Raw genomic sequence first — 25,208 nt, 5'->3', positions numbered from 1 at the left:
TATCTATCTATCTATCTATCTATCTATCTATCTATCTATCTATCTATAGTAATTTGAAGTTCACTTAATTTTTGCTCCCAAAAAATCTTTCCATCATAAGTTCTAAGCCATCTGGTTGCCTCCTGACGTGACTTTTCTGCTCCATTTTGCCTAAAGTTATTGACTTTTTATTTGTAATACTTGGAATGTTGGATCAATATCAGATGAGTTCCTTGTCTCATTGATCTCTGTAAGTTTCCTATCCAGCAGAAGATTGGGGTCAATGATTGGGTTAACAATATTTGTTACATGAATATATCCAGGAAAGAGAGTGTGTCTGTCTACCGCCCAGCAACAGAACACTATTCTGATATTCTGTCTCCCGAAGTGATCACTCTTGGTTTTATCATTAATAGCTTTTATAAATAATGGATTCTAATTTTCAGAATCTTCAAAACAGATCTCTTTTCCTTAAGTTTCCAGTAATAATGACTCTGTGCTCATTCTATTACTAATATTACTATTTACAAAATGACAATAAGTGATTGAGGTCAGGTAAAAGCAGAGCCTGAGACCGGGACCGTGGTGCCCATGATTTATCGAGGGAGTGCTTGAAGGAGAAAAGTGAGGGAGTCAGGATGGAGTTGGGAAGTTGCAGGGTAAGGCTATGGTCTCAGCTGGAAGTGATTGCAGTCTGATCTCTGGGGAGTGCTGGAGCATGAGTTATACCTCAGAGTTGGTCTCACTTTGAGTCAAGGACCCCAGCCTTGTTTATGCCTGTGTCAGTCAATTATTGGCTACGTTGCCCGGACAATGGTAGGGCAGTGTGTAATCTCCCAGACGGAGCACTTCCTGTTCAGCTGGAGCCAATTTCCTGGAGAAGGGGATGGGGGCTGAAAAGGAAATTAGGAAGGGGCACCAACAGTACCAGCTACTCTGCTCACGACCATCACCCATCACATATGAAAAAGAAAGCTATATTATGAATCTTAGATACTTGATTGAAGTTCATTGTCATGAGATTTTGAACTGCATTAAAAAATTATTGTTTCTGGCCGGGCGCGGTGGCTCAAGCCTGTAATCCCAGCACTTTGGGAGGCCGAGACGGGCGGATCATGAGGTCAGGAGATCGAGACCATCCTGGCTAACACAGTGAAACCCCGTCTCTACTAAAAAATACAAAAAACTAGCCGGGCGTGGTGGTGGGCGCCTGTAGTCCCAGATACTCAGGAGGCTGAGGCAGGAGAATGGTGTGAACCCGGGAGGCGGAGCTTGCAGTGAGCTGAGATCCAGCCACTGCACTCCAGCCTGGGCGACAGAGCAAGACTCCGTCTCAAAAAAAAAAAAAAAAAAAAAAAAAAAAATTATTGTTTCTAATGATATTGCAAATTTCTTGGACATTCCAGTAAACATTTCACTTACTAAATTTTTTTTTTTTTTTTTTTTTTTTTTTTCTTTTTCTTTTTATTTTTTTTGCCATTCACTTTGTTTTCTTTTTTCAATGTTTATTTTAGATTCAGGGTTACATGTGCAGGTTAGTTATACAGGTAAGTTGCATGTCATGGGGATTTCATGTACAGACTTTTTAAAATCATCCAGGTAATAAGGATACTACCTGATAGGCAGTTTTTCGATCCTCTCCCTCCTCCCACCTTCCACCCTCTAGAAGGACCTGGTGTCTGTTGTTTGTTCCTTTTTTGTTTTTGTTTGTTTGTTTGTTTGTTTTTGAGATGGAGTCTTGCTCTGTTGCCCAGGCTGGAGTGCAGTGGCGTGATCTTGGCTCACCACAACCTCCACCTCCCGGGTTCAAACAATTCTCCTGTCTCAGCAGGATACCCGATCCCAGAGAAGTTCAAAGCTAACATAAGGTAGAATTCAGTTATTCCCCTAGTTCCTTGTAATTGAATAGAAACATTTTACCAAGTTATGTTAATATTATACAATTTTAATCCCTGGATATTGGAACTGGGTCTGACTCAGTAACTGAAAAATTTCACATTTTGTGCTATTCACAATAGCGTGTTTCAGTGCTATTGTTTTTCTCATTTTTCTGACTCGAAATCACCTCAGATATCTGTATTTATTACTGCAACTTTGTACTTACCTATAAACGAATCCCAAGACCAGTGGTTTTCAACTGGGAGCATTTTTGTTCCCAGGTGGCAATGTCTGGAATCACACACACACACACACACACACACATATATATATATATATATATATATTTTTTTTTTTTTTTTTTGAGACAGGGTCTCACTCTGTAGCCCAGGCTGGAGTGCATTGGCACAATCTCGGCTCACTGCAGCCTCTGTCTCCTGGGTTCAAGCAATCTTCCCACCTCAGCCTCCTGAATAGCTGGGATTACAGACGTGAGTCATGACACCCAGCTAATTTTTTTTGTATTTTTAGTACAGACAGGGTTTCATCATGTTGGTCAGGCTGGCCTTGAACTCCTGGTCTCAAGTGATCCGCCCACCTCAGTCTCCCAAAGTGCCAGGATTACAGGTGTGAGGCACCGCACCCCCCTCTGGAGGCATTTTTGATTGTCATGACTGGTGGGGAAGTGTCACTGGCACCTACTGAATACAGGCCAAGCTGCTTCTAAACACCCTACAATGCAAAGAATGACCCCTTACAAATAAGAAATTATCAGCCGGCATGATGGCTCACACCTGTAATCCCAGCACTTTGGGAGGCTGAGGCAGGCAGATCACAAGGTCAAGAGATTGAGACCATCCTGGCCAACATGGTAAAACCCTGTCCCTACTAAAAGTACAAAAATTAGACAGGCATGGTGGCATGCGCCTGTAGTCCCAGCTATTCGGAGGCTGAGGCAGGAGAATCGCTTGACCTCAGGAGGTGGAGGTTGCAGCGAGCCAAGATTATGCCACTGTACTCCAGCCTGGGCGACAGAGCAAGACTCCATCTCAAATAAATAAATACATAAATAAATTATTCAGCCCAAAATATCAATAGTGCAGTTTGAGATATAATGATTAGGTGGAGGCCAAGAATATTTAATGTATCATCTCTGCCATTCTTGCCTTCACGAATTTTATAATTCAGGGAGGCATGATTTACAAACACACACAACATCATTTGTGAAACAGCACACCACGTGGAGGGGTAAGTCATGTTGTACAGGCCTGAATAAATTGAGTTTAAAAGATGGATTTATTTGGCCAGGCGCAGTGGCTCACGCCTGTAATCCCAGCACTGCACTTTAGGAGGCTGATGTGGGTGGATCACGAGGTCAGGAGTTCAAGACCAATCTGGCCAACATGGTGAAACTCTGTCTCTACTAAAATTAGAAAAATTAGCTGGGCATGCTGGCACACGCCTGTAGTCCCAGATACTCTGGAGGCTGAGGCAGGAGAATTGCTTGAACCCAGAAGGCATACGTTGTAGCGAGCCGAGATGGTGTCATTGCACTCCAGCCTAGCCACACAGCAAGACTCCATCTCAAAAAAAAAAAAAAAGAAAAAAGAAAAAAAGATGGATTTATTTGAAAGCCTGAATAAGAAATTGATTTTGAAGGAAGCAGAAGCCAGACTGGCTCTCAAAAAGAGTGGAAAAGAGTGGGAGAGGCAGAAAAGAAAGAAAGGAGCCTATGGGCACAGTGGCTCACACCTGTAATCTCAGCACTTTGAGAGGCTGAGGCAGGTGGATCACCTTAGGTCAGGATTTCGTGAGCAGCCTGGCCAACATGGAGAAACTCCATCTCTACTAAAAATACAAAATTAACTGGGCGGGCATGGTGGTGTATGCCTGCAATCCAAGGTACTCGGGAGGCTGAGGCAGGAGAATCGCTTGAACCTGGGCGGCATAACTTGCGGTGAGCCGAGATTGCGCCATTGCACTCCAGCCTGGGCAACAAGAGCGAAACTCCACAAAAACAAAACAAAAAAAACAAGAAAGAAAGAAAGAAAGAAAGAAAGAGAGAGAGAGAGAGAAGGAAGGAGGGAGGGAGGGAGGGAGGGAGGGAAGGAAGGAAGGAAGGAAGGAAGGAAGGAAGGAAGGAAGGAAGGAAGGAAGGAAGGAAGGAAAGAAGGAGGAAGGAAGCCTTCAAGTTGGAAGGGAGGGAAAATGGCCAATAGGGGAGTCTGAATTCAAACCTGCAGCACCTACAATACATGGCTTATTTATTCTGTCTTTCTTCAACCGCCAAGGACCAGAGAGCAATAGCAACATGAGTAGGAATTCGGCACAAGGGTTTGTCAGCTGCCCAGGAAGATTGCATTTTATGCAGCCTTTATTCATGTAAATTTGAAATTATGCAAAACAAAAAGTTGCGCAGCATGCACACATTTTGCAACCGTGTGAATATCCTTACATTTTTTCTTTTCCAAAGGAATTACATGACTTCAAAGCCAGCAGGTGGAGTGGATGTACACTACGCTGTTTACATCTATGGAGGAGACATTTGCGTTAATTAAGCAGAAAAGTCCTCAACCGTTTGTCTGCAACCCCAAAAGAAGACCTCACATGATTTTCTTTTTTTTTCTTTTCTTTTCTTTTTTTTTTTTTTTAAGACAGAGTATCATGGCCTCCCAGGCTGGAGTGCAGTGGTACAGTCATAGCTCACTGCAGCCTCGAATTCCTGGGGCTCAAGCAATCCTACTGCCTCGGCCTCCTGTGTAGCGGGGATTACAGGAATGCACCACTATGCTTAGCTAATTTCATAAATTGTTTGTAGATATGGGGTCTCACTGTGTTTTCCAGGGCATCTCAAACTCCTGGCCTCAAGCAATCCTCCTACCTCAGCGTCCCAAAGTGCTGAGATTACAGGCATAAGCCACCGCACCTGGTTTGAAATTTCCTCAAATAAATGATGATGATTCTTGCCTATTTTAACATTGTCATTAGCATTTAAAATCTTTTTGGAGCTATTCTGTCATAACAATCATCCACACATTTATTAATGCGCTGAAAACCATACCTAAAACCCAGTAACTTTGCAAAAGTAATTAGAAATGGTAAAATGAAAAAATGAGTCTGAATGCCCCATGGTTTTTGTTTCTGGACATTTGTACTGGGACATGTTCAAGAAGACACTAAGAAAACAAAATGATCTTTAATCCATGTGTATATGCAGGTTTGAGAAGTCTCAGGCAGGCCGGGCTCAGTGGCTCACGCCTGTAATCCCAGCACTTTGGGAGGCCAAGGTGGGTGGATCACCTGAGGTCAGGAGTTCAAGACCAGCCTGGCCAACAATGGTGAAACCCTGTCTCTACTAAAAATACAAAAAATGAGCTAGGCGTTGTGGCGGCCGCCTGTAATTCCAGCTACTCGGGAGGCTGAGGCAGGAGAATCTCTTGAACCCACGAAGCAGAGGTTGCCGTGAACCGAGATGTCACCACTGCATTCCAGCCTGGGCAACAAGTGCAAAACTCTGTCAAAACAAAACAAAACAAAACAAAACAAACAAAAAAAGTCTCAGGTAAAGAAAATGGGGAAAATGTCAGTGTCTTGGACAAAAGAGCCTGGCCAATGACAATGCAGCCCTAAGCTGAAATGATGATATCTTTTTGTATTGCGAAATGCAACACCCTCTCTAATATTGAACCACATGGAAATGCTGAATTATGTGAATGTGGAGTGATGATGTAAGATCTTTGTGAGCATAAAATACAGCAGAGAGGCCAGAAAGGGAACTATGAGCTGAATCCAGATTCCAGTTAGTGATTTTCTGGCAAGGTGGCTGTAGCTGCAAGAAGAAAATCCACATCTCCCGCCCGCCATCTTTAAAATGCATCCTTCAGACACTTCATTGTATGTGCCACACTACTGGACTCTAGATCTAAGAATTCTCCCAAATGGCTTGTTCTTTCTATGAAGATAAAAAGCCAAAAGAGGTGAATGAGCCTGGACTTTTCACAGGAAAGCTAGAAATAGTAGCATTTGTCCAATCTGTGTGTGACCACAGGGGTGCCATAGACAAACGGAAAGGAGTAGTAACTTCCGGGTCATTGCCATGGCATTTGCCAGGTCAGTTCATCTTTAGCCAATCAACAGAGACGAGATGAACCTGTGGCTGCCGTTGCTTGCTTGAAACTGCAGATGATGATGGAGTGTCTCCTTTATGAATGAATTCTGAGGACTTCCCCACTTCTTCCTATTTGGGGGAAAGACAGTAAGGAGAAAAGGTGAAAGAGAATGTAATACCTCAGAAATTAACTAAAACTTCTAACCTGCCCAGAGATGACAAGCTAGGATTTCTGTAAGGTCCAAAGCTCAATATCTGACATTACAACTTCCCACCCTCCTCCAAAAAAGCTCCACCATCTAATAATGGTTATTTTATTTTATCTTTTCACAAACATTTTCAGGGGCTTCCTGTGGTGCCAGGCAGCCTTCTACGTGCTTATTTGACATCATTTAATCCTCACGATGAGAGGTGCTACCCTAGCTAAGAAGCTCTCTGTCCCAAATAAAGCTCGTATCTTTGCAACAGCTCCATGGTCTTAGCATTTAGGCTGCCCTCTAGGGACAAACCCAGTTTCATGAGTCACAGCACTCAGGAATCTGTGGTTTCTGACCAAAAGTCTCTTCCTAGTCCTCCAAATCTAGATAATTTCACAAACCAGAGGTCGTTTTTTATCATACACAGCCTTCAAATTTTTGGTCAAGTGCCAACTTCTTGTAGTCACCTTATGTAAAACTGGAATCCTCCCACCCTGTCATTCCTGGCTGTTCTCCATTGCTCTATTTTTTTCTGAAGCATTTATCACTTTGTAACATACCATAAAATTCACTTTTTGATGTCTGTTGTCAGTCCCCTCACCCAACTAGAATGTTAGCTCTGTGAGGTCAAGGACTAATGTCAATGTGTCCACTGATGGTTCTCCGGCACCTGAACAGTGCCTGGCACATAGCGGACAATAAATATTTGTTAAATGAGTGTAGTTAATAAATTTTTAAAAATGTTAAATATCCTTTGGATATTTGTTGAAGGAAGAAATGAAAACAGAGAGGAAGAGAAGGAGGGAGGGATAGAAAGAATGGATCAGAGAGTCAGAAAAGAGAGAGAAGGAGGAAGGGAGTGATAAAGAGAGATAGTGAAAAAGAGAGTGAGAAAGAAATAAAATGTAAGGAAGGAAAGGGAAACCAGGAGTGAGGGAGAGAAAGAGACTGAGAGAGAGCAAGAAAAAAAGAGAGAAACAGAAGGAAGGAAGGAATGAAGGAAGGGAGGGAGGGAGGGAGGGAGGGAGGAAGGAAGGAAGGAAGGAAGGAAGGAAGGAAGGAAGGAAGGAAAGAAGGAAGGGTTAGTTCTGGTTTTGGTCTCAATACCCAGAAACTTCAGCTGCACAATACAGGAACCTAATGCAATTTCTCTTTTCTTTCAGATCAAAGAACCAGGAAGTTTCCAGAGGCATGAGATGTTGGGTTCCAATAAGCAACTCAGAAAGAGCTGATCTTACCGTTTTGGTTTGGGTAGTAGAGCGAGACATCTCAGTGCTTTCAGTTTCTACTCCTTTCCGCATCCCTCTAAACCATTTTTTGTATTCCATTCGCACCTGGAAATTTGAGTAGAGAGGTCCATGTTACATCCAGGACTCAGTTTAGGAGAAAGGATCCTAAAATGCGAGGTTAAAGGTAAAGACACAAAGCCCTACTCTCTTTCTAGTTTTCCATATAATCTTGGCCATGCTTATGTTGATTCATTTTATTTAAACTCAAACTTCTCAGTTGTAAAAAAGGTGTGTATTAAATATCAGACACTATAGGACTCAATAGATGATGATGATGGTGATGAAGGTGATTGCTGATGGTGGTGGTGGTAATGAAGGTAATTAAGATGATGATGGTGATGAAGGTGATGGTAATGGTGATGATGGTGATGATGAAGGTGATGATGATGAAGGTGATAAAGGTAATGAAACTGGTGATAGTGAAGGTGATGGTAATGGGGATGATGGTGAGGGTGATAATGAAGATGATGATAATGAAGGTGATAGTGATGATGATGGTGCAGGTGATGATGATGAAGTTGATGATAATGGAACGGACGATGGTAAAAGTAACGGTGATGATGGTGATGATGATGAAAATGATCATGATGAAGGTGATGATGGTGATGATGAAGGTGATGGTAGTGAAGGTGATGATGAAGGTCATGGTGACGGTGGTGATAGTGATGTTGATGAAAGTAATGTGAAGGTGATGATGAAGGTGATGGTAATGGTGATGATCGTGATGAAGGTGATGATGGTGAAAGTGATGATAAAGGTGGTGGTGATGCTAGTGATGATGATAAGGGTGATATTGAAGGTTATGGTAATGGTGATGATGGTGATGGTGATAATAGTAAAGATGATGAAGGTGTGATAAAGGTAATGAAGGTGGTGATGGTGAAGGTGATTATGATAAAGATGATAATGGTGGTAATGATAAAAGTGACTATTGTGATGATGGTTAGATGATAATGGTGGTAGTGTTGGTGATTATATCATGGGGTGAAGGTCACCATTTGTTGAACACTAGCTATATTCAATACACTGTATATGCAATACATCATTTAATTCTTACATAAATGGAGTGAGAAAGACATTTCTCCTACCCACACTTAAAGATGAAGAAGTTGAGACTCTTGCAGGTAAATTGACATGCCCAAGGTCACACAGCCAGGACTCAAAACCTTGTCATCTTTATTCAGAGCCCTGACGCTAGCCATTACACTCACCCATCCTCCATGATTCCAAGAATTGCCTTCCTCTAACCTCCTTAACATGCTAAAACTGATTTTACTTCTTCTGTGAGTGAGAAGTATCAAGCATTAAGGTACTAAAAGATTGAAGAGAAATTAATGACGTGTTAAGATAGCATTTTGCCACTAGCGTCTTAACCGCTTGTAGTTTTATTCAACAGCAAAGGGAAAATGCCAGGAGAACTGGTCCTAATTTTCTATGGAGAGTAAAATTGAAATAGCAACACTCACTGAGATCCTAATGTGTACTAAGGACTATGCTAGGAGATTGCACTGATTCATTTAAATATTCAACCCTGTAATGAAGGCATCACATTTGCAGATGAGAAAACTCCAGGTGATGCTCAGAAAGGATAGGAAGTTTACCCAGAGTCACACAGCCACCTACTCAGTGGAGGAACTGGGATTAGACTTGAAGTCTCTTTGAGTTTGTGGTAGATTGTACCACATATTTCAGCATCACTTCCTGTAGTGCCCCTCACTACAGGAGGATTATTCATCCTCTTCTTGGTGAACTAAGGTACGGCCATGTGACTTGCTTTGACCAATTAAATGAGAGCAGAACAGAGGTGCATCACTACTAGGTAGAAGCTTTAAGAGAGCTAAGCTGTACTTTCCCACAATCTCCTTTTCCTGTGCCATGAAACCATCAATGTTCTAAAGAGGTCACACCTTCAGCCTGCACCCCAGAGGAAAGACGATGTACTTACGTAGCACAAGCAAGAAATAAACATTTATTGTAAGTTGCTAAGACTGAGTGTGGGAAGCAAGGGGCTATTTGTTATTGCAGCATAATCCATCTTATCCTGACTGATCCATGCTCTTCAGAGATATGATGCTAAACAGATGAAACCCACAGGATACAGCATACCCCAGCAACACCTAAACCCTCATCCTCAAATCAAGACGACCCCAAAATACAATTATAAAAGGTCAGAGAAGAGTGAGAATGTGAACAACCATTCAATTAGACTTTGGGACTAGGCTGATGACAGACAAAATAAGTAGCCTTACCTGGCGATTAAGGAGACAGTGTACCACAAACAGCAATGCTCCCTGAAGAGTGTTGATGATGGTGAATGAGTATGCAAAGATTGATCCAATCGTCTTCCCTACTTCTTCAACCATAAAAAGACCAAGGCCCCAAGAACAGCCCAGGATAAATAGCTGAGCAATGGCTTTAAATGTCATGCCTCTGCAGGGAATAAAAGTAATAATAACTATGGTTTACCAGGTATTCACCACAAGTGTAGTTAACATTAGTGCTAACTAAATGCTTTCCCTTATTTAAACCTCACAACAGCTTCATGCAGTTAAGTGACATATACAACAAGGTCACACAGCTTGAGGATGAAGTGGAACCCATGGTTTCAGTCATAGCAAATCACTGAGAATAGTGCTTTTTCCCCACCGTTGAAAATAATTTGATTTATCTGCATGTCTTCTGCCTAGACTTTTTGGAAGATTTATGGAAAAATGCCTTCTAGAAATCTGTATTAAAAAATTTGAATAATGGTGAATTCCTGACTTTAGAACATAACATAATGTTGGGTTTCTTCACACAAAAAATATTGTGTTTCATATAATGGAGTGGGATTGTTGATGGCAGCTGGCTGGGAGAGCTAATGAGTGTGTGTGTGAGTGTGTGTGTGTGTGTGTGTGTGTGTGTGTGTGTATGAGACTTCACTTTTTACTTTTTGCGTTACCCCCTGGGAATATAAACTCTATGAGGGCAGGGATTTTGGTCTGTTTTACTCACTGCTTTATCTCCAGTCCTTAGAACAATGCCTAGCACAAAGTAAATACTCAATACATATTGTGGTTTGTGATAAACTTGCTAATCAGTCCTTCCTGCTCCTGATTTGCTTCCTAGGTTTTCCACAACTGCAATCTAGCTTGGTGATTTTTCTTATATCCAGTCCTCCTTCCATTTACGCTTACAGAAAGAGATATACTTATAGAAATGACAGAAAATCTACCTATGTCTACATTTAGGAGACAGCATAATCACTGGTATAGCAGGATTCTCCCATGACAACTTTCTCTTTGACCTAAAGGGTGCCATATGGCTTCATCCCCACTAACCATAGCCAGTTGCCCCAGAGTAGACACCTGACCTATAAGGAGTCAATCAATCCATTTTCCCCCCCAGTCAACCAGATTTTCTGTCTTAAGCATTTGAAGTAAGAGGCTTGGAGAATGAATCTGTGAGACCCCTTTGGGGTGGCTCTGCCCTGTTCATCAGCTGTGGGAAGTCAGTCTGTAGGGAGAAGAGGACAGAGCCAAGGTGCAGGCAAAGGGAGTCATAAATATGCGATTTTTGTTTCTTTTTGAGATGGAGTCTTGCTCTGTTGTCCAAGCTGGAGAGCAGTGGTGCAATCTCGGCTCACTGCAACCTCTGCCTCCCAGGTTCAAGCGATTCTCCTGCCTCAGCCTCCCGAGTAGCTGGAACTACAGGTGCCCGCCACCACGCCCAGCTAATTTTTGTATTTTTAGTAAAGACGGGGTTTTGCCATGTTGGCCACGATGGTCTCGATCTCTTGACCTTATGGTCCACCCGCCTCAGCTTCCCAAAGTGCTGGGATTACAGGCGTGAACCACTGTGCCTGGCCAGTTATGGGATTCGATGGCGCTATGGTTAATTCTGGAGCTTAGGAGGCAAAGGGACTCAAGTGGATGGGGGCTTCTAACAGATCTGGAACAATTCTCTCAACTCCTCTTATCCAGCCTCCCCTTCCTGCCATGATGTCTGAAATTTCTAGAATCCAAGTCCTTCCTATTGAAAGAGCACGATGTTTCCACCATGTCAGTGTTAACCTCGGATTTATTACTTAGGAAATAGATGAGATAGTTAATCTCTACCCCAAAGTATGACATTAACCTAGTGTAGCACAACAGGATAACTGTCTATTCACCAGCAAGAGGAAGAGGTTGGCAACAGGGCATGGCTGCTGGGGATGAGGTCAGACATGGAGCTTGCTGCTTGCAGTTCTAAGGAAGAAGTGAGCCCTTAGAGGGTAAGGAATTGAGAAATAGGGGGATGGGGAACCACCAAGAAGGGTGGCACTTTGACCCTCAATAATTGAGGAAACCAAGGCTAAGAAATGTCAGACTGGTTTGGTAAGTAGAGGAGACTAGAGACAGGGCTTGAAGTTAGACAGATAGTCCTTTTAATTTTCATACACATGACTCACCAAGGCAAGATCCTTACCCACCCTTGGGTAAGGTGAGCTGTGGGCTCATATTATCAATGAGGGTATTAGTAGCATTCACCCCATGGGTTGAAAGTATTAGCATGCCATGAAATAATATTGATAAATGTCCAGCATCTATCAGGATTCTATTGAACATTAGTTTTTGTCATCATTATTTTTAATAGCATAGATTGGTACCCATGAGAATTGAGCTTCTACAACCAAAGAAAATGGAGTCCAGGTCAGGTGTGGTGGCTTACGCCTGTAATCTCAGCACTTTGGGAGGCTGAGGCGGGTGAATCGTCCGAGGTTAGGAGTTCGAGACCAGCCTGACCAACATGGTGACACCCCCGTCTCTACTAAAAATACAAAAATTAGCCGGGCGTGGTGGTGTGCACCTGTAGTCCCAGCTATTCAGGAGGCTGAGACAGGAGAATTGCTTGAACCCAGGGGAACTGCTTGAACCCGGGAGATGGAGGTTGCAGTGAGCTGAGATCATGCCACTGGACTCCAGCCTAGGTGACGGAGTGACACTCAGTCTCAAAAAAAAGAAAAGAAAGAAGAACGAAGGAAGGAAGGAAGGAAGGAAGGAAAGAAAGAAAGAAAGAAAGAAAGAAAGAAAGAAAGAAAGAAAGAAAGAAAGAAAGAAAGAAAGAAAGAAAGAAAGAAAGAAGGAAAGAGAGAGAAAGAAAGGGAAAGAAAGTCCCAAATAGCTGGGACTGCAGACACACGCCACTATGCACAGCCAATTTTGTAAATTTGTTGTAGAGACAGGGGTCTCAATATATTGCCAGGCTGGCCCTGAGCAGCTAGACGCAAACAATCCTGTCACCTCAGCCTCCCTAAGTGCTGGGATTACAAGTGTGAGTCACCGCACCCAGCATGAATATTTATTGAATAAGGAAATTAAGTTACTTGAAAATCAGAGTTTCTATTTCTTCTATAAATTGTCCTTCACATACCCTTTATCGTATACCAGGGTAATTTATATCATATTTCTGCGTGGGTTCTTTTTTTCCCAAAAGAGTGATCATGTAGGAATAACGTGTGGGTACCACCGATGCTGAGGCCCTCTTACCTGGTGTCCTGAATGGTGGAAACTTCTTTATTGAGGGAGGAAAGTTTGCTTCTCAAAATCCACAGAATTTGGAAATAGAACACCAGGTTTATCTGTGGGAACCGCATGAAAAAAGTGACTTGGAATTTTCTTTTGGAGCCATTTTATACAGTCTAATTTCAGGAGGACCTAAGAATCTTTTCCCAAAAGACACAGGTTTTATAAAGATGGTACACACATATGTTCTGGTCTATTACGTGCAATACACAGCATATACCCTGTAGCATTTGGTGCTTGATTCGGTGATGATACAATTTATCATTCAAACCAGGACACTTTGAAAGTGGAAGGGTGCTATTAACGTCTCTACCAGGGAACAGGCGTCATCAGAAAGTTCCTGGCAAACAGGAAACCATGTCGCGCTGTGTAGAGAGGCCAACCATTAAATATTTGTTGAATGAATGAATAACAGCATTTTGAAAAAGAAGTCCCAGGAGAGGTGATATTATTACATCAAAGCAACAAGTGAGCCGGGGGAATCCAAGGAAAGAAAAGTGAAGACAGTACTTGCGGGAAGAGGGATTGATCACATTAGGCTGTATTTCTTATCTTCATCTCATTTCCCCTTAGATAAGAAAAACATTTTATATGCCTGGTCAACCCAAGGCGGGCACACCCATAAATAATTATCACCTACCAAGATAATGACTGCCACTGGCCCCGTGAAGCTCCAGATGAATCCTTTATCAGGCTTGAGCCAACAGCTGTTGAGAAAGAGAGAGAAGCATTAGCTGCCTCTTCCCTGGGAGAAGGCAGAGACCTTGAATGCAGGCTCCTGGTGAAAGATCTGAACAGGGCCAGGAGTTGCTTCGCTCAGAATCCTGAATTTTAGATGGAGTCAGATGTGAGTTCTCATTTGACGCAGATGCATGCTCTGAGGCTGAGTTTTTTCAAGTGTATAATAGAGCTGATTAAAGTACTGAAAAGATTAAATGATGACTGTAGCTCTCTACTGAGGCTTGAAGTCAGGGAATGTCAGTTCTCTGTCTTCGTTGTTCTCCTTCTAAACAGTGTTGGCCATTCTAGGTTTTTTGCCTCCTTTATCTAAACTTCAGAATCAATTTGTCAATATCCACAAAATAATTTTCTGGGATTCTGATTTGGAATGTGTTGGATGTATAGATCAAGTTGGGAAGAACTGCCATCTTGACAATGTTGAGTCTTCTTATCCATGAACATAGAATATCTCTCTATTTGGATATCCTTTGATTTTTTTTCATCAGAATTTTGTCACTGCCTTCATATAGAACTTGTAGGAAAGATTAAAGAAGATAATGTGCTTAAAGTTTTTGACTACAGTTCCTAGCAATGAGTTAATGGTAATAAATGTAGTTAGCAACTTGATAATGATTGCTATAATGAGAGAGTAAAAACAATAACTTAACTACAGCTATAAAAACTAACTCTAATTAAGCATATTCCATGCATCAGGTACTCTGTTGTCCAAATAATGTGTATTATTTCTTGGCTTATGATGGCAAAGGTAGCATACCTTATTTTTAAAGGGAAGCTGAGAGCCTGAATCTCCAACATTTAGTAGGCAGACAAGATTCCAAACTTAAGTTCTATCCGAAGGGTTGCCAACTATGGCCCATGGGTCGGATCCAGCCCACTACTTGCTTTCATAAGTTTTAATGAAAGACAATCATACTCATTCAGCTATATATTGTCAATGCTGCTTTCACACTACATGGGCAACATTGAGTAGTCACCTCAGAGACCCTGTGGCCAGCAAAGCCAAACATATTTACTATCTGGCCTTTTATTGAAAATGTTGGTTCCAAGTCTTTTGCTATAGTGAATAGTGCCGCAATAAACATATGTGTGCATGTGTTTCTACAGCAGCATGATTTATAATCCTTTGGGTGTATAACCAGTAATGGGATGGCTGGGTCAAATGGTATTTCTAGTTCTAGATCCTTGAGGAATCGCCACACTGTCTTCCACAATGGCAACCCAAATGTCCATCGGTGATAGACTGGATTAAGGAAATGTGGCACATATACACCATGGAATACTATGCAGCCATAAAAAAGAATGAGTTAATGTCCTTTGTAAGGACATGGATGAAGATGCAAACCATCATTCTGAGCAAACTATTGCAAGGACAGAAAACCAAACACCGCATGTTCTCACTCATAGGTGGGAATTGAACAATGAGAACACTTGGACATAGGGTGGGGAACATCACACACCGGGGCCTATTGTGGGGAGGGGGGAGGGGGGAGGGATAGCATTAGGAGATATACCTAATGTAATTAGCGAGTTAATGGGTGCAGCATACCAACATGGCACATGTATACATATGTAACAAACCGGCACATTATGCACATGTAACCCTAGAACTTAAAGTATAATTTTAAAAAAACACACACACCAAATTTCCATCTCCCATAATAGAAAAAAATCAGAAGGGAGTACCTAAAATTGTAAAAAAAAAAAAAAAAAAGAAAATGTTGATCAACTCCTCTACCATTCTATCTCCACCATTCTGGCAGGATACAGAGTTCAAGCTGGAAACAAAGCATCTCTTTGACTTTAAGAGGGACAACATTGGGAGGCTGAGGCAGGCAGATCACCTGAGGTCTGGAGTTCAAGACCAGCCTGGCCAACATGGTGAAACCCCGTCTCCACTAAAAAATATGAAAATTAGCCGGGCATGATAGCAGGTGCCTGTAATCCCAGCTACTCAGGAGGCTGAGACGGGAGAATTGTTTGAACCCAGGAGATGGTGGTTTCAGTGAGCTGAGATTACGCCACTGCACTCCAGCCTGGGCAGGTGAGCAAGACTCCATTGCAAAAAAAAAAAAAAAAAAAAAAAGAAGGACAATATACATGATAAAACAACATACATGATGTTTCAGTGTATACACAACCTACTTCCTAACCTAAGCACCATTAACAAAATATTAACTACTTCAACTAAGCGTTGTGTGTTGAGTTTTGCAAGCTTCTTTAGTGAAGCAACAAAACATGGCTATTCAGAGTATTGCCTTGAAAATTCTGACTTACTCACCTTGCAGCTCTGACCTTGGAAAAGGTTATGAAATGCACTCAAGCCCAGGTGTCCTGTGCGTAAGAAAATAAACTGCTGACGTGATAGGGTCATGGTGAGAATGGCATGAGCTGCTGCATAGAGGAAGCACCATTTTTGATGCACCACAGGGCTTTGATACTTTTAATATTGGTGTTATTCTTTACATCTTGGAGATTCATCTCAGCCCATTCCACCTACTCTTTCAGAATCCAGGAGAACATGTAGCTCATGGGTGCTTAATGTGGGGCTCTGAATTTGCTTTTATTTTCCTTTTGACACGAAGTTTTGCTGCAGCATCAGGCTGGAGTGCCATGGTGCAATCTCTGCTCACTGCAACCTCCGCCTTCTGGGTTCAAGCGATTCTCCTGCCTTAGCCTCCTGAGTAGCTGGGATTACAGGCATCCACCACCATGCCCAGCAAATTTTTTGTATTTTTAGTAGAGTCGCGGTTTCACCATGTTGGCCAGGCTGGTCTTGAACTCCTGACCTCAGGTGATCCGCCCACCTCGGCCTCCCAAAGTGCTGGGATTACAGGTGTGAGTCACTGTGCCTGGCCGGAATCTGCTGTTCCTGTCTCGGAATTAACTGAAGTTGTATTCAAAATTTTGTTTATATGTACATTGTCTGAGGAAAGGGGCTTTGACTTTCAACAAAATTCTCAAAAGGATCCAACCTCAAAGATGCTGAGAACCACTGCTCTAGGGATTTTCAAGAGAAAACAGAATTCAGGCTTAAGGAAGGACTGGTTTGAAGTATAACTGGCAATTAAAAGATGGACTAAGGGCTGAGTGCGAAGGTTCATGCCTATAATCCCAGCATCTTGGGAGGCCAAGGCATGTGGATCGCCTGAGGTCAAGAGTTCGAGACCAGCCTAGCCAACGTGGTGAAACCCTGTCTCCACTAAAAATACAAAAATAAGCCAGGCATGGTGGCAGGCGCCTGCAGTCCCAGCTACTTGGGAAGCTGAGGCAGGAGAATAACTTGAATCCGGGAAATGGAGGTTGCAGTGAGCCAAGACCTCACCATTGCACTCCAGCCTGGGCAACCAGAGCAAAACTCCATCTCAAAAAAAAGAAAAGATGGACTAAGAAAACATTTTGATTTTAAGTCACGCAGGAACCATGGCCATTGCTACCACCATCATGAAGACACGCATTATGCTTACTGAGTAAACGTTCCATAATTCTGGGGTCCAACTATTGCAGACACAGCAACAATCACAGCTGGGATCCCGTAGCCTCCAGGGTACATGAACCTCTTCTTGAATCTGCCCATGCTGGTGTAGTTGGCCACCCTGAGGTTCCTGACCGTAAGGAAGAGGTGCAGCCCTTCCAGGAGCATCCAGGTGAAGCAAGCCAGGTAGAGGAAGTGCAGCAGCCCTGCAATGACGGAGCACAGCACCTGAAGGGAACAGAAGAGTCAGGGGTGTGCACCAGATGTGGTCTGTACCTGATTATATGCTCAGCACGTAGCATTTCCTGGATGCTGCCTGGAATTTCTATTTGAGCACCTATAACATTTTGCCTGGGGGGTAAACATTTTCTGAGGACTTCTGCTAGTTACTGAAGTCTGTTTACATCATGCATAGAGCAGGGTAGAAACCCAAGGAATACATGTCGTGGGAACAGCCGCCAAATGTATAATAAACAAAAATTGGTAGAATCCACTAATATCTAAGACATGTTCTTTACACTGCCCCCTGGGGCTCCTCGGTGGAATTGAGCTCCAAATGTCCATAGTGGAAACTCTTAAAAAAACATCTATTGGCTAGGTGCGGTGGCTCACGCCTGTAATCCCCAGCATTTTGGGAGGCCGAAGTGGGTGGATCACCTGAGGTCAGGAGTTTGAGACCAGCCTGGCCAACATGGTGAAACCTCATCTCTACTAAAAATACAAAAATTAGCCAGGTGTGGTGGTGCATGCCTGTAATCCCAGCTACTCGGGAGGCTGAGGCAGGACAATCACTTGAACCTGGGAGGAGGCGGAGGTTGCAGTGAGCTGAGATTGCGCCATTGCACTCCAGCCTGCGTAAAAAGAGCGAGATTTCATCTAAAAAAAAAGAAAAAAAAAATCATGTGCTGATGTTCTAATCCCCAGTGTCACAGAAGGTGAGTGTACTTGGAGACAGGGCTCTCCAAGAGGTCATTAAGTTAAAATAAGTTCAGATATGTGGGCCCTAATCCAATACGAGTTATGTACATCTAAAAATCTCCTATTTTTTGATGTACATAGAGGAGGATGGATCACTTGAGGTTGGGAGTTCAAGACCAGCCTGACCAACATGGAGAAACCCCTTCTCTACTAAAAATACAAAAATTAGCTGGGCGTGGTGGCAATGCCTGTAATCCAAGCTACTAGGGAGGCTGAAGCAGGAGAATCGCTTGAACCCGGGAGGCGGATATTGCAGTGAGATGAGATTGCGCCATAGCCTGGGCAACAAGATCGAAACTCCATCTTAAAAATAATAATAAATAAACATTTAAAAATAGGAGATTAGAATGCAGACACACGCAAAGGGATGACCAAGTGAGAACACAGGGAGAAGACCGCCATCAACAAGCCAAGGAAAAGGGCCTCAAAAAAAGCCAATCCTGCTGACATCTTGATCTCAGACCATGAGCCTCCAGAATTATGAGAAAATTAATTTCCATTGTTTAAATCACCCTGTTTGTGGTACCTTGTTATGGCAGCCAGAGCAAATGAATATACTTTTATAGAAGTCAGGCTTCATGATTTCTCATAATTCTCCAGACACAAAATTTTCCATTCCATGTGTGGAATAAGGTTTCCATTTCTAATCGTGATAACATAATGAGGATGGGATTTACCCTCCCATATTAAAAAACTAAATGCTAAATGACATGTGTGACATTATGAATTACAGATATTGGAGAATAGGCATTGAGTACTTATGTTTACCGTGATCTCTAAAAGGAGGGAAAGGCCGAGCACAGCGGCTCATGCTTATAATCCCAGCACTTTGGGAGGCCCAGACGGGCAGATCACCTGAGGCCAGGAGTTCGAGACCAGCCTGACCAACATGGAGAAACCCCATCTCTACTAAAAATACAAAATTAGTTGGGCGTGATGGCTCATGCCTATAATCCCAGCTATTCTGGAGGCTGAGGCAGGCGAATAGCTTGAACCCAGGAGGCAGAGGTTGCAGTAAGCCGAGATTGCGCCATTGTGCCCCAGCCTGGACAATAAGAGCGAAACTCCATCTCAAAAAAAAAGGAGGAAAAAATGAGTTAACGTTCTCAGGTCGTCTACTCACTACCTGAAGAGAGTCTACGGGTCATTCTTCAGGGAGAAGTAATGCCCCAAAAGTGCAGCAGTCTTGCTGAACTGAGGAAATAAAGTGCAAAGTATGAGGAGACGGCTGGGTGCAGTGGCTCACGCCTGTAATCCCAGCACTTTGGGAGACCGAGTCGGGCGGATCACATGAGGTCCGAGTGAAACAAGAGTTTCGCTCTTGTTGCTCATGGTGAAACCCCGTCTCTACTAAAAATATTTTAAAAATTAGCCAGATGTGGTGGCGGGTGCCTGTAATTCCAGCTGCTCAGGGGACTGAGGCAGGAGAATCACTTGAAGCCTGGAGGCAGAGGTTGCAGTGAGTCGAGATTGCGCCACTGCACTCCAGCCTGAGTGACAGACCATGACTCTGTCTCAAAAACAAAAAAAGGGACTGTTAAGTGTTGAATTTTGTCTTCCCTCCTCAAATTCATATATTGAATATATTCAAATATTCAAATATATTCAAATTCATATATTGAATATATTCAATTCATATATTGAAGTCCTAACCCCCCATATCTCAGTATGTGAGCTTATTTGGAAAAATGGTCTTGCAGATATGATTGATATCCTTCTAGACATGGGAGAACATGATTGATATCCTTCTAGAAAAGGGAGAATCAAACACAGACACATACACAAGAAAAACATCGAATGAAGACAAAGCCAGAGATGGAGATGATGTTTCTACAAGCTGAAGAATGCCAAAGATTGCCAGAAAAACACCAGAATCTAGAGGAGAGGCATGGAATAGATTCTCCCTCCCGGTCCTTAGTAGAAACCTTCCCTGTCGGCGGGCGGGGGGGGGACAGTGGCTCACACCCGTAATCCCAGCACTTTGGGAGGCCAAGGCAGGTGGATCACCTGAGGTCAGGAGTTCGAGACCAGCCTGGCCAACATGGTGAAACCCTGTTTCTACTAAAAACACACACGCACACACACACACACAAAATTAGCTGGACATAGAGGCAGGTATGTGTAATGCCAACTACTTGGGAGACTGAGGCAGGAGAATCACTTGAACCCGGGAGGTGGAGGTTACAGTGAGCAGAGGCTGTGTCATTGCACTCCAGCCTGGGCAACAAGAACAAAACTTTATCTCAGAAAAAAAGAAAGAAAGAAAGAGAGAGAGAGAGAGAGAAGGAAAGAGAGAGAGAGGGAGGGAGGGAGGGAAGGAGGGAGGGATGGAGGAAGGAAGGAAGGAAAGAAAGAAAGAGAAAGAAAGAAAGAGAGAAAGAAAGAAAGAGAATGAAAGGAAGGAAGGAAGGAAGGAAGGAAGGAAGGAAGGAAGGAAGGAAGGAAGGAAGGAAGGAAGGAAGGAAGAAAGGAAGGAAGGAAGGAAGAAAAGAATTTTTGAGGCCAAATACCACGGGGTAGGGAGGGACAGTGGGGATGGGAAGCGGGGAAGGGGAGAGACCGGCAGTGCGTTTGGTTACTTATCAGCAAATGCTTGCAAGGAGACTGACCAAAACTAGGAAAAGACTCCTAAGAAGGAATAGGCAGAACATCTTCTGAGTTCACACAGAACTGGAAATAGTTTGTTCCTATTATCCAAATGGTTTGTTACTATTACCCAATTTTACCTGAAGTTCTGTGTGTTAGGGAAGTTTAATACACAGATTCCCTGTATGTTAGAGCAGATTTTCTGTAAACAGGCTCTCTATATGTTAGAGTAGACTCTCTTAACACTCAAAAGTTCAGGTAAAATTATCAGGAGAGTATTATATCATGAATGGGGCCAAATGAGCCCTAGACGAAAGAGAATTCTGTGACCACGCTATCCAATCTTAGAATCAAGACTTGAATGTATCAAACTGTTTCAAGTCACTTAATTATGTCCCCTCAAAAGCCTAAAAATGTTTAAAGAATTTTTTTAAAAAAGATACAGCGCTCATAATTTAAAATTCACCAAGAATGGCATTCAAACAAAGATTAGCTGGCATGCAAAGAAGCAAGTAAATCCAATCAGGTAATATACACACATCCTACTATTTCTGTCTAGATCGTGCCACTACACTCTAGCCTGGGCGACAGAGCAAGACTCCATCTCAAAAACAAACAAACAAACAAACAAACAAACCCAGAAATGCCAAGTAGAGAGACTGCTGGATTTGGTAGTTAGGAGGTTATGTTAGTCAGGTTTTCCCAACTGATCTTGCAGTTACGTGTTATCATGTGACTGAATCCTAGCCAATAGAGTGTGAGGCAAAGTGATATGCACCACTTCCTGGTGTGGCACATATTAACCTCCCACCTGGGACTCAGCCATGTTCTTTTTCCCCTCCCGGTTGGCTGAAATGTGAAGAACACCAGGATGACCTTGGGAGCTGTGTATGGAAAAATGAGAGCTTCCCTCAGCCTGACGGTGCAGGATAGACACTCTTCAGACCTGTTTGCTCACCCTCTACTGATACATAAGGAAAAAATAACTCCCACTGTGGCAAGCCTGTGACATTCTGGAGGTGATCCTAACAACCACTAATGTTACCCTATTTAATACCATCAGCCTGACACTCAATCACTTTGCTAAATGGCCCTTGTATAGGGGGACAACTGAAATGGAGCTCATACTTTTCCTCTCTACACCATCACTGCTGACTAATGCCTTGCTCTCCATCTTCTTGTGGGACAAGATGGCTGGATTCATTATGACCATGAGGTAATTTGGGTAAATTACCTACCTCAGGCTCAGTTCTGTTGATGCCCGTCAGGAATAGGAGGTGGGCCAGGAAGAGGCAGAGGGAGAACTGTAGGTGGAGGGAGGTGCTGGTGTTCTGGATGGGCCGGCACAGGAGGAAGGTGAGGATGGCCAGGAAGAGGCACAGCAGAGAGATGGCCAGCCCCACCTGGGTGATTACAGTCAGCACAGGGTCCTCCTGCAAAACACCAAACACCAAAGGGGGAATCCATTATAGTGTCCAGTGGTGGTGTTATGTTCCTGAGGTAGTGTCAGATGGGCTTCCTAGTTCAGTCCCTGAAACAATTGACTTTACCTCTCTGAGACTTAGTGTTCTCATCTTCAAAATGAGGGCAGTAATAACACTTATCACACAGGAATGTTAAAAACCAAAACAACTAGACCAGTGCTGGATACAGCTCTTAACAAACGACTAATGGGAGTTGGTGTATAAATACCCCAGCTCCCTTGCGACTCAGATAGAATGACTCCCAGAGTCCCCCAGAGGGAATAAAGTCCAGTTACCTATGGTGGTAACTGGCTTGATAATGCTGTCTGCACTGACATCTGTCTTACTTCCATCTCATTGTCTCAATCCCCCACTAGTGTTTCCTGTAATCCGCTTTCAAGTAAGCTACTCCTTGTCTTAGAATCTCTTTTTTTTCTTTCTTTCTTTTTTTAACATGGAGTCTTGCTGTGTCACCAAGGCTGGAGTATGGTGGCACAATCTCAGCTCACTGCAACCACCACTTCCTGGATTCACTCAGTTCTTCTCCCTCAGCCTCCTGAGTAGCTGGGATTACAGGTGTGCACCACCATGCCCAGCTAATTTTGTATTTTTAGTAGAGATGGGTTTTCATCATGTTGGCCAGGCTGGTCTCGAACTCCTGACCTCAAATGATCCACCCGGCTTGGCCTCCCAAAGTGCTGAGATTACAGGTGTGAGACACCGCGCCTGGCCTTTAAAATCTTTTTGCAAGAAATGCAGAGGATGACTCACAGCTTTCGAGACATACACATTTTCACAGGAATTAACCTTGGTACCTTGGGGGCAAGAGCCATGAGGACGGCAAAGCTGGACAGATGGAAGCACTTGCATTTGGTGTAAGAACCGTTGCTGCACACACGAGAGCAGCCCTCAGTGGACCAGCTGCCTCCCTCCAATCCCTCCCAGTAGACACAGATATGTTTTGTTCTCTCGTCACCAGGCTGGAAAGAGAAGAGTATGAAAGTGGGTCTCTTCTTGGTTTTATTTTTTATTTTATTTTATTTTGAGACAGTCTTGCTCTGTTGCCTAGGCTGGGGTGCAGTGGTGCGATCTCAGCTCACTGCAACCTCCGCCTCCCAAGTTCTAGCGATTATCCTGCCTCAGCCTCCCAAGTAGCTGGGACTACTGGTGCACACCACCATGCCCGGCTAATTTTTGTATATTTTTAGTAGAGATGGGGTTTCGCCATGTTGGCCAGGCTGGTCTTGAACTCCTAGCCTCAAGTAATCCGCCCACCTCGGCCTCTCAAAGTGCTGGGATTACAGGCGTGAGCCAACGTGCCCAGCTTATTATTTCAACTTTATAGGTTAATCACTATGCAGTGTTGGAAACTGGATTGGAAATACACTTGTAGGGGAAGAGTTTCATATCACCACGCCTGCGGTGGGTTTATTCTTCATCTATTCTGCCCTTCTCTGGTCAGCTTAGAACCCTGGGGTTGACCCTCTGAATGGCTTCGCCAGCTTCCTTGCTATTTATAGAACCAAAGAGAGGCACTGGTGAGACTCTTTGGGTGACAGGAGAGAGAGGAATAAAGTATTTCTTCCCTGTGCCCTTTCTACTTTAAACCATCTCCATCTTCTGCAGAGCGATCCCTCATTCCTGCCTCCTGCTTCCACTGAGCTCAATAAAGCTTATCCTCCATTGCCTTTTGGCTTCAATGTGAGAATGGCATCTCACTGTGGCAATTTCTGGATGCCCCAACATTTCATTTCTTCCCAAGCTTTATTGAAGTGTGATTGACAAAACAACAACAACAACAAAAAAAAAACTATGTTTATACATTCTGATAGATGTATACATTTTTAAATGATTACCACAATGAAGCTAACACATCCAACACCTCACATATTTGTGTGTGTGTGTGTCTGTGTGTGTGATGAATACATTTGTGATGCACTCTCTCAGCAGATCTCAAGTATACAATACGTTATTATCATTAAGTGTAGTTACATTGAGTGTGTTACATTAGGCTGGGCATGGTGGCTCACACCTGTAATCCCAGCACTTTGGGAGGCTGAGGCAGGCAGATCACCTGAGGTTAGGATTTTGATAGCAGCCTGGCCAACATGGTGAAACCCCGTCTCTACTAAATATACAAAAATTAGTCAGGCATGATGGCAGGTGTCTGTAATCCCAGCTATTCGGGAGGCTGAGGCAGGAGAATCATTTGAACTCAGGAGGCGGAGGTTGCAGTGAGCAGAGATCGTGCCATTGCACTTCAGCCTGGGGTGACAGCGAGACTCCGTCTGTTAAAAAAAAAAAAAAAAAAAAAAAGGCTATTGGCCAGGCACGGTGTCTCACACCTGTAATCCCAGCACTTTGGGAAGCTGAGGCAGACAGATTACCTGAGGTCAGGAGTTCGTGACCAGCTTGGCCAACATGGTGAAACCCTGTCTCTACTAAAAATATAAAAATTAGCTGGGCATAGTGGCACACTCCTGTGATCCCAGCTACTCGGGAGGCTGAGGCAGGAGAATCGCTTCAGCCAGGGAGATGGAGGTTGCAATGAGCCAAGATGGCACCACTGCACTCCAGCCTGGCCAACAGAGCGAGAATCTGTCTCAAAAACAAAAAAAAACAAAAACAAAAAAAAAACTTCATTCATCTGTTGACAGATACATAGGCTGTTTCCATATCTCGGCTAGTGTGAATAATACTTTAATAAACATAGGAGTGCAGTTATCTCTTTGAGATCCTGATTTCAATTCTTTTGGCCACATACCCAGAAGTGGAATTGCTGGAACAGACGATAATTCTGTTTATAACTTTTTGAGAAGCCTCTGAACTGTTTTCCGTAATGACTGTACCAAATTACATTTTCAATAGCGTATCCATAAGGGTTCCTCTTTATTTATTTATTTATTTTTGCTACATACTGATATGTTAAGTTTTTTTTTTTTTTTTTTTTTTTGAGGCGGAGTCTCGCTCTGTC

At 43.2% G+C, this 25,208-nt stretch overlaps 1 protein-coding gene across 3 annotated transcripts in view; it reads right to left on the bottom strand.

Moving 5' to 3' along the window:
• Positions 1-5,319: 5,319 nt before the first annotated feature.
• The window catches only part of LOC111522609 (putative adhesion G protein-coupled receptor E4P), a 45,791-nt gene continuing 25,902 nt past the window's right edge, over positions 5,320-25,208 (bottom strand). For 2 of the 3 annotated variants that reach the window (XM_026455545.1, XM_026455546.1), the window contains exons 10-17: positions 23,050-23,214; positions 22,010-22,204; positions 17,200-17,435; positions 13,635-13,701; positions 12,959-13,050; positions 9,701-9,881; positions 7,401-7,496; positions 5,320-6,094 (exon numbers count right to left, since the gene is read on the bottom strand). In XM_026455545.1, the coding sequence (XP_026311330.1) occupies positions 5,969-6,094; positions 7,401-7,496; positions 9,701-9,881; positions 12,959-13,050; positions 13,635-13,701; positions 17,200-17,435; positions 22,010-22,204; positions 23,050-23,214 (1,158 nt within the window). In that variant the 3' untranslated portion in view covers positions 5,320-5,968. The remainder of the gene's footprint in view (positions 6,095-7,400; positions 7,497-9,700; positions 9,882-12,958; positions 13,051-13,634; positions 13,702-17,199; positions 17,436-22,009; positions 22,205-23,049; positions 23,215-25,208) is intronic. The other variant, XM_026455547.1, reaches the window with a different exon arrangement.

The sequence above is a fragment of the Piliocolobus tephrosceles genome, chromosome 21, assembly GCF_002776525.5.
Source record: "Piliocolobus tephrosceles isolate RC106 chromosome 21, ASM277652v3, whole genome shotgun sequence".
In the NCBI taxonomy this organism is placed as follows: Eukaryota; Metazoa; Chordata; class Mammalia; order Primates; family Cercopithecidae; genus Piliocolobus; species Piliocolobus tephrosceles.
This window is presented reverse-complemented; position numbering and strand designations above follow the sequence as displayed.